Source organism: Drosophila busckii, chromosome 2R (genome assembly GCF_011750605.1).
Source record: "Drosophila busckii strain San Diego stock center, stock number 13000-0081.31 chromosome 2R, ASM1175060v1, whole genome shotgun sequence".
Classification (NCBI taxonomy): Eukaryota; Metazoa; Arthropoda; class Insecta; order Diptera; family Drosophilidae; genus Drosophila; species Drosophila busckii.
Genome location: NC_046605.1, coordinates 7434581 through 7444911, shown reverse-complemented (window position 1 = coordinate 7444911; position 10331 = coordinate 7434581). Strand labels below are relative to the sequence as shown.

The 10331-nt window shown below is 36.7% G+C and overlaps 1 protein-coding gene across 2 annotated transcripts; it reads right to left on the bottom strand.

Annotated features, from left to right (window-relative positions):
- Window positions 1-242: 242 nt before the first annotated feature.
- On the bottom strand, window positions 243-4765 carry LOC108595252. Of its 2 annotated transcripts, none has more exons than XM_017980456.2 (7): window positions 4675-4765; window positions 2287-2521; window positions 1609-1753; window positions 1398-1540; window positions 1189-1345; window positions 885-999; window positions 243-827 (listed from the first exon to the last, which is right to left on the bottom strand). In XM_017980456.2, exons 2-7 carry the CDS (start codon window positions 2336-2338, stop codon window positions 699-701), a joined length of 741 nt encoding a protein of 246 aa, XP_017835945.1. In that variant the 5' UTR covers window positions 2339-2521; window positions 4675-4765; the 3' UTR covers window positions 243-698. The 2 variants fall into 2 exon arrangements, with proteins under 2 accessions (XP_017835945.1, XP_017835946.1); XM_017980457.2 differs by having other exon boundaries at window positions 244-827; window positions 1609-1750.
- Window positions 4766-10331: the final 5566 nt, after the last annotated feature.

Here is a 10331-nt window from a genome sequence, read left to right as displayed (position 1 = left end):
ACTAATGCGTTTATTTATTTTATAGTTTTGCTTTTAGTACAAGCTTAGCATATTTACAGCACGTTGCATTTTAACCAAGTGCATTTAAATCATTTATAATTTAAGAGCGCTTTTGAGAATTTAAAATTTAGAAATGCACTTTGCCTGCAACGCCGATATGTGTTTAATAAATTCTTTAAAAAAATGCGCATTGCTTTAAAAATTGTGAGCTAAACGATAAAAATTAACATATATGTTATATTGCACTTTGCAAGCTATAAATATTTTCGTTATAAATATGAATTAATTTATTTTTGTGTGTTTGTGTTTCTTCTTAAAGTGCCAACAACATTTGCTATGCTACAGGTAACATAAACATTCAACATACGCCTAAAACTAATTATATGCGATTAACATATATAGTAAGTATATATATTATATAGTACTTAAATTGACTAAATTACGCTTTATATATGACACGCTTAAACTTTAGGCTCTATGAGTAAGACTATACTTCACGCTTTTCCAGTGGACTTGGCAACACTAGACCAAGTTAGCATAATATATGCAACAAATAACAATTCCTAAAAACAAATCATTGCTTGAGAATTGTGTGTTTTCCATTTTTGCTAGAAACCTTAACTATTGTTTTGTTGTGTTGCTGTGTGGGTGTGTGTGTGTGTGTGTGTTGAAACGAACTTAACTGTTGTTTGCAGCATCTATCTGGCCAGCAGTAGCAGCGCTGCAGTTGCAACTAGACCCAAACTATTGAGCTGCAAAACGCTGGCGCCATCGCCTGCACCATCGCGACAAATTGATGGATGTCGCGACAAGTCTTCACAATAGATCTGCGCATAAAATAAAACATAAAGCTTGCTTTTAATTACAACTAAAGCGGCGCTTACCTTGGTCAAACTATTGGCATATTTATCCACCAGCTCGCGTGTAAACTTGGCCGCCTCAACGCCGCAAATTTTGCGCGCTGCATTTTCAGAGCAATCCACTAGCTCATTAATGGAACTAGTTGTAAATAATAATAATGAAAATTAATTAATAATAGTTTCAAGGTAAGCTTGTCATATTTGGCTTAGATAGTTAGTGTAGAGCAAACAAACGAGTTTATATTTAAATTTAAATCAGTTGCGAACCCGTTTCTTTGACTAGTTTTGAACAAATGTTAGCTTAGTTTTGTTTATTTTGTATACACACCAGCAAATTGTTTTAATATTCTCATTGAGTGTGCCATTCTCTTGGTTCTCTTGATTCTTGTGCGGCTTTAAGAACACCATAGTCTCCTTATAGCGATTGGCGCATACTTCAAAATCCTTTTTAGCCATTTCCGAGCAGGGCGCATGCTTCAGATATTCTGGAAACGCACACCTCAAGCTAAATGTTTAAAATTTGTGGCTGGCACTTACCCTCCTGGAACTCGCCCTTGTTGCATAGATCGCGTATAAACTGATTGGTGCCATGATATAGCTTGTTGAACTGATTGCGCTGCTGCAGATCCATGCAGCGTCTGGTGTAGCTTTGAATGCAACGCACGCCCTTGCGCAACTCACTAAGTCAAAGGATATGTTGAGCGTTAATGCTGTTTGTTTATAACAATTACTTGCCGACTGAACTTACTGACAAAGTTTATCCAATTCGTCCTTCTTGGCAGCGCCAATCGAAAATTCCGACGTTAAATGCAGCATTTCAAGTGGCTCGGCGCACTTTGTGAACTCCTCCTGGCCGCAGTCCTCCGATCTAACCAGCACTAACAGCATTGCTGCTTGAAATTCGAAACAATAAGCAAAAACAAAAAAAAAAGGCAAAAGTGAGAGAGTGTGAGAGCAAAAAAATGGAAAGTAATGTTGAGAGACAAATAAACAAACTGGCGAACAAACAATGAATAGTGCTACAGTTGAAAGCTAAAAGGCAATCTGAGACCAATCGCCCATCCCACCCCCCTCTACGCCCACACACCCACACACTATGCAGCGAGGTTGAGCTTACGTTCAATTTTCAGCTGGCAGCTGCAACACAAAGTTGCAAATGTGCGTCAGGGGTAATAAAGTTGGGCGTAAGTGAAATTGGCATTTCATAAATTTAAACTTTTCTTTTGGCATTGGGTTCAACTTGCAGCGACGGCGACAGCGACGGCGGCAGAGGAAGTCATGCTGCTGCCAATTAAACTGACGGACAGCCCTTAGCCTTTAACTCTTGAGCCTTGATAAGAGCATCTTACTAACTGATACCGTACTCAGATTCAAAGTCATGCCACTTTTTTTGCCCCCCCCCTTTTTTTTTGTTGTCTACACTTACCCGCCATGAGCAGCGCCAGCGTCAGTGTCCAACTGCAGCAGCATCGATGCATGTTTTGTTTGTTTTTATAATTCGCTGTTGGCTTTTTTTGCAATTCGCTTTTGTTTCACTTTGCACACAGTTAGACACACACACACATAGACACACAGAGAGACACAAGCGCACACACACACTCTTTACCCTCTAATTGCTGCAGTCATTTGCACTTGTCGTGCCACGTGACGTCAGTGTCAGGCTGTAGAAAGTGAGAGAGAGACAGCAACAAAATTAAGAATTGCAACTTGAAGTATTAAAAAATCACAGTCAAAGATAACTCAACTCAACTCAGCGAGAGAGAGAGAGAACATACAACTAATTGATATTAACACGCCCCAAATGTAAGATGCCAAAATGCATTTTTAACATTGGGCATACTCTAAGCGTAAATAAGCTAGCAACACTTTGTTAGACAGCTTGCAACACATTTAAAATGCTACAATTAAAATTAAACACTTGACTTGCAATTAAACTTAGAATATTATATACTAATATTATTTTTTTTTATAGTGCATTTAATTTTTTTGTAAGCTGCCAATATTCATTTTTAATATTCGAAAATGAGCTTGCAACATTTTGTTAGACAGCTTGCCAAACATTTAAAAATGCTATAATAATTTTTATATTATAATGACTTTTGACAAACGTTGTTATAATTAATATGTTAAATTGCATTTATACTCTAACTAAGTGTTATAATATTATTAATATTATATTCTTTTTAAAGTGCATTTAATTTATTTTTAAGCTGCCAAAAATATATTTTTAATATTGGACATACTCTAACTAATTGAAAATGAGCTTGCAACACTTGAATTGCTATTAAACTAAGCTATTTACTTTATATTATTTTTATAGTGTATTAAATTTGTTGGGGACTTTTGAATGTTGTTATAATTAAAATTTTAGTGCACATAAATTTTCTTTTTCGCGACGCAGTTGATAAAATCTTTGCAAAGTTCTAAAAATAAAAACAAAAATATTTCGTCAATGGAAAGCGAAATTTTTGTATTTGTTTGGCTTTTGGCTTAATACACTAGAGGGTTGCGACTTGCGTTTTTTATTGTTTATAAATTTTTTTATTTTTTTTTTTTTTTGGCAACTGAGCATGCTATAAACGCGTCTGCTGTCGACTAATGAATGAGGCAGTGCCCAATTTAAGCAAAACCTGCTTTGGCCCCAACAACAACAAAGTACAAAGTACATTGATCTTAAATAAATTTGTAAATAAAAACGATTAAATCAAATGTTATTACAGCTGCACAACGTGAGCTGAAACGCCCACTTGAGAAATTTAAATTTGAGTGGATAAACAAATTAATAGTTGCTAAATATGAATAGCAAATGCGACAATTAATTGCAACAAATTGCTACCAAGAACATTTAGTATTCATTAATGTTAATGACGCGAGTTGTTCATTATTTAATGTTTTGCTTTAGCTCACAAGCCATTAGAAAAAAAAATTAAAACACAAATTGTAGCAAAATTGCCATTGTAAGCAATTGCGCTACTCGCTTTGCTTATCAGCAAAACAGTTAGAATTTCGGAGGCGTGAGAACATGCAAATGAAACATGCACAGCAAACTAAAGAAACATAAAACAGACATGAGTAATAAAAAATTTGTTGTATTCTTGCCTATAAATTAATAATATGAAACTGCTGCATACAAAAATTATTGCTTTTCAATTAAATTCAATGCAATTTCGCGAAGTTATTTGTTGTCGAGGTCAGTGCTTGTTTCGATTTCTTCAATTTATGCTAGACACCACGTAGCCAAAGAGTAAGAAAGAAGAGGCGAAAGAAAGAGCGAAAAAAATTGAATACGAATTGTAATGCTGCTAAACGTTTTACGATGTAAAATGCTGCAGTTTGCTCGTGTGGGTCAAATAAATAAATGTTATTTACATTTTAATAAACAAAAGACGTAGTAAAAGTATTGAAACCAATTGATTGATCAGCAGTTGGCGCTTAATTGAGCCAGCGCAGAAAACAAAACACTTTAAAAATTATTGAGATGCCTAATTCGAAAATGCAATGTATAAATTTATATTTTTGTGGGCCTATTGGTGCTGCTGTTGGGTGGGGGAGGGGGCGCAAAATGCAACACGTGATGCAAAAGAGTGCAAAGCTAAATACAGCAAGAATGCAGTCGGACGAGCCTCTCGCCTTACTGATCTCTGTGTGTGTGCAGCCATTTGGCAGCCGGCAAAGAAATCAGGTTTTACTTTTCATTTTCATTTTACGCGCAAATTGTATAAGTTTATTTTTATATTTATTTTTGTCTGTGCAAGTAGCTAAAATAACAAGTTGCTGTTGCTTTTGTTTAGTTTGTTTTTAAAGAGCTTCACACCTGCGCGTTGACGATCTGCCACGAAACGAAACTTAGCGCACTTTCAATAAAAATTCAGCCCAGAGCAATGCGCGTCGCGTGTTCACTCAACGACTGACAAAAAGGTACTGAGGAAAAAAACGTCAGCAGCTCCACAAGCAGCGCCACAGCAGCGCAAGCGAGCGAGCTTCGGCGCCAATCGGCTTCGTTGCTGCTCGTGCATGTTGCTAGCATTGAAACAACAGGTATTTGCATGTTGCTAACGCTGACGCTGCTGATGTTGCTAAAAATGTTGCTAATCTCGCTGTTGTTGCAGTCGCTGCTGCTGCTGTTTTTATTTCAAATTGCAGTTGATAAGCCGACAAAGTCAATCAGCTGTCAGCTGGGCCAAGCATAAGATTGTTGATTGCATATCGATTATTTTTAATTAATTGAATTAGCCAAAGCCAATGAATTTCCTGTGCGCCAGATAAGATAAGATCTAAGCAACAAAGCGTCAACTGTCCTCCTAACACATAAGCACATAAGCCCACCCAGCCAATTGTTGCCAATCATTTCGTTTTGCTTTGTTAAATATACATTTCTTATTTATACAAATACAAATATCGAGAAGCAGCACACTTGACGTTCAAGTATACGAATTTACACGCGTGTGTCCTTATTCAATTTTAGCGCCTTAGCGTTGATTGAGTGTCTATTGAAAAGATACATACCCCTTGCTTAACTTGGCCTACAGGCATAGCCTTAAATTATCTAAAATTTTAGCGCACTCGCTTTTAATTAACTTGCAAATTTTGCTTGGTTAAAATTTATCTTTAAGTTTATTTTTAGTACTTCCTGTTTGGTATCTTTTAGTCGTGCTACGCTTTTTTACACTTTGTTTACCTTTTGTTGGCGCATTGTTTGTTATATGCCAATTTGTCAGTTTGTTTGTGTATTTGTTGTAAATAATAACAAAATTAGGCAATGATTTCTTTTATGCTTCACGCCCTATAACTGAATGTCACGCCAGGTGTGGCCTTACCAATTGTTATAGGAATTTATAAATTATGGCAGGTAATTCCAACTATTGCAGCTATTGCGTCTTAGTTGATAATCTAGACTAAAGCAAGCCACTATCACTGCTAGTGTGGCTTCATTCATAAAATGCTGATTTATAGTATTAATAAAAAAGTCGTATGATTTATATGAGATTATATACAGAATTTAATAATATGTAAACATAGTTTGTATTTATTAGAAATATGATATATTTGATAATGTATTGAATTACTTTAGCTGTTAAATTGCGTTTATAATTACTATTCAATTAAATTATTTTTAGAAAAAAATCGTAGTACGCTTGTGAAAAATAAATACATTTAAATTTATAGTTTAAATTACTCTATTATATTGTTTGTTTATAAATAATGTTAATACTTGTTTATCAATGCTTAATACTTGGCGCAAGCCATTTGAACTTTAAAGTGCAGACAACACTTGAAAGCTTAAATAACAATGATGCCAATTCGAACGATTAGATTGCATTGATATCAATTACTCAATAGTACTAAGCAGCTGAAGTGTTTTTTAATAGCTCGTATCTGTTATACTTGAGCGTGCTAAGTTCAGATTGAAAGATTGACTAATGCAACAAGCTAAAAATATATTTTAGCCAATAAGGTCATGTGTAGAAGGTGTTGAGGTCATTGCCACGCTATACATAGTGTAACTAAATAGAGAGAGAGAGAGAGACCAATAGAGTATAAGTCATTGCTTTAAAGTTATTTAATTTGCCTTAGCTGCCCAAGCAACAACAACAACTTTAACGCTTATTAAGCGCCAGAGCAATAACAATAGCAACATAAAGCGCAAGAACAACAAAATTCAAGGCATGCAAAGGCAGCAAACTAAACGGTGAAAGTGTGCGAGCGAGAGAGAGCGATAGAAAGGAGCCGAAAACAGAAAAGCGAGAGTATGAGCAACGGTTGTTAGTTGGTTTTGCCTTTTGTTCTGCTGCTGCTGGTGCATTAGTTTGCGTTTGAACTTTGCAAGTTTCGTTTGCAGTTTTGTTGTTGTTGTTGCCCGGGCGAGTCGCAAAGTTCTTTTCGTAACTGTTGATGTTTACATTTAGCGCTTGGATTTATGAACTCCGCATGCCGAGCACGTAACATTGGACAATTTAAACTTTAGCACACACACACACCCACGTACATACATATGTGTGTGCACATGTGCAGCTGGACATTGGGCTAAGCTTTGCTGCGGGCCACACAGTTCATTGTACATTTTTTATTTCTTCAGCGCATTATTTAGTTTCATTAGCTAGTTGCGCTAGCAGCTTAAAAATTAATGACAGCATGCCAATTACAGTTGCATGTGTGTGTGTGTTCATTAAAGAGCAAAATTCAAAGAGCGCGCGCCTTGGCGTATGCAGCGCCAAAGTTAAATGCAGAGCTTTAGTGGCAGCACTTTTAGTGGTTGTTGTACAAGCTAGCAACTACCATTAGCAACGACTGGTGTGTGTATATGCTAAAGTAAGACAATGTATTTTACAAATTGCATTACTAATTGTAAAATAAATTGTTTAAAATAATTTAAAAATATTTAAAAATTATATTAGATATTTAAAGTTGTTTATATGTATTAGTCAATAACATTTTAGTCAGTCGTCTTATATTTAACTCAATTGAACTGCTGCTTAGCTCGCCCGCTTAGCTTCATATCAAATAGACTTGTACTCTGATTATCTGCTACAGTTTGGCTTACAAATTGCGCTGATTAGAACGTTAATTGTGGCGCGTAAATCTAACAAACAGCCCACATCACAACATTCATCAGGCGCCGCGCTTCGACTAGCACAAACAACAACAAACAGTCAACAGGCTGCTTTGCTTTGCAGACACGAAACTGTTGCACGCTGGCCCAAGAGGCTGTTGGCCAGGATTTACGAGCCACATTAGCAGCAACGGCAGCTGCAGCAGCAGCAGCAGCAAACGGTGCAGCTCATAAGCAAATTTTTTCGTTGCATCTGTCTGTGTGCCACAGCAACAAGTAGCAAGTAGCAGAGTCAAGCCGACTTTGGTCAGTTTGAAGTTCCAGTTTTGGAGCTAGCAGTTGAAGTTGCACTGACAATGTTTACGGCAGCGTTGACAGTTTAAATCGCAGTCTGCTCGTATATTTTGACGTTTTACAGCCTTTAGTTTAATTTACTTGTGTGTGTGTGTCTCAGTGTGCGACAACTAATACATAGACAAGTTATGCTGGCTGCACTTGTTGGCCATTGCCTAAGCGCAGGCGCATAAAACGTGAGAAAGTTTAACTGGGCGATCATTATGCGAACCGTCTATGGGTTAACAATCACTCGACAGCGCACTTCACTAGCCATTGTGACTGCCTACACACACTCACACACACACACACACACACACGATCTCTAACATTCAACATTTCAGCAGCTGAAACATTTTTATAATGCGCTCTGCTCATAAAACTTAAAGAAAAACATAAAGTTGGCTAAATGTTGTAGGTTGACTTTTGCCAGCTAGAGATGGCAAACGATTTAGGTCGGCGATATAAATAAAATAAGTAAGTGCACAGCTCAAGTGAAATCAGTTGAAAGGAACTTGACAAGAAACTAGAGCGAAGCTCCTTTTATAGTTTATTTATGCAGGGAATATTATCAATGTTCAGAACTAGACTAATATAGATTCATAGATAATGCTTAATGTTTATTTGTAGGTTGGCATAAATATTTTGACAAGCAGCTTGTTTAATTTGTTTAAAGTATATATGAGCTCTAACAACAATTTTGGAAAGCGCAGTTTTCAATGTCTTATATATTTGTTTAGCAATAGATTTTATAGATAAGTATATACACTCAATGAAAGATAATTTTATTACCTTTAATTTGATATAACAACTATGCATACGTTTCAAATCAAAAAAAACTAAGAAAAGTCAAATTGAATAAGAAAACATTTTTTATAGAATAAAATTTGATTTTTTTTTATATATTTTGAATTATATGTTAGCGTGTTGTATAAATAAAACTTGCTATAAAAAAGGTTAATTTAACATTTAATAATACTACAAAAATTTAATAATATTATATACAAAATATATAAGCTGCTGGCTAATAAATTGTTAACTATAATTCAGCGTTTGACAATTTTTCAACAACATAAAGCAAATTAAATGTTTATGTCACAGTCGCATCCTTATGAATTCTTATAGCTAGCGTATCTTTAAGTTGTATATTTTATTTTTCTATTCAGAGCACACTCAATGGCATTTGTTTGGCCTTGTTTTGTTTGGCCTGGTTGACGGGGCCGGGCCGTGATTTAATCGCCACTGCCCAAAAACTTATAATAAGTACTCGTAGCTTGTACTCATATTCATATTCGTTTATGATTCGTGAGCGTTAAAGTAGCGTGGAATATGTAGCAGTGTGGATTGTTGTTGTTGTCATTGTTGTTGTTGCTTTGAATTGAGTGAAGTGCGTGGAGTGCGTAGCAAGCACTCGATCAACAAAAGGCATCACTTGGTTGTCGCCTCAAGTGGATATGCGGCGCAAAGTGTTGAAATAAACTAAAGGCACAGCCACAGCAGCGCTCTCGCTCTCGCTCTTACTCTCGCTCTCTCTTTCTCTTGCAGTTGTGCGCTGAACAATCAAATCGAGTTGCTGTCTGCTTTAAGTGCCAGTAGGTCTTCCCTCAATGTTCTTAAGCCCTAAAGATTTGCAGCTTGTCTGCTTTAATCCTTGACTACCACTTCCTTATATACCTAACAGCTGAGTCCATGTGCTCAGTTAGTTAAGCATTATAACTAAAATCGCAACAAAAGCTGCTCAATAAACTTTTAGTTTATAGCCAAGTCAAGTCCTGCCAAAGCTTAAACGCCCAGCTAGCTAAGCTGTATGCCATTAATTGCTGTTGTTGTTGTTGCTGCAGTGTAAAGTTCAAGCCATGCACAACAGCAGCAGCAGCAAGAACAACAGCGACAACAGCGACAACAACAAGTTCATTATTGCCAACTCATCACGTTGGCCACTTGCTTACCTTTGTTGTTGTTGTTCTTGTTGTTGGTAGTAGTAGCTAAGACGTCGGCGTCGGCGGCGTTTAACTGACAAGAAGCCGGATTATTAATCGACGTTTAATTAATTTATAACCAATTAAGCAGCAACATAATGCGGCAGGCAACAACAAAAAAATATATAATAAATAAATAAGAAAAATACAAGCACAACAAAAAAAGAGAACAGTATAGAATCAAGCTGCTGCTGCTGCTGGCTACTGTTGCTGCTGTTGTTAGCTGCACTGCATCCACAGATCAGAGCTTAGTCTCAGTCCCAGTCTCAGTCTCAGTCACAGCATCCAGTGAGTGAGTCGTAAATGCCAAAACTCGTTCTAAGTATTTTTTTTTATATTTTTTCTGCTCAGCCGTGCGGCTTTAGCTGCCGTTTTGCACTACTAAAAAAAGAATTAGCTGAAGGGGGCAACGCCAACGACAGCAGCAGCAGCAGCAATAATAACAACAACAAAAAATAAATAAAAAAACGCAAGCAACCAATGTCACAATTTATGGCATTGTTGCGGCAACATGCACCTGCAACAATGAAGCCACAACGGCAACCACGCACAGTGGGGTCTCCACACACACACACACACAAACACACACAAGGACTGCTTAAAAAACCG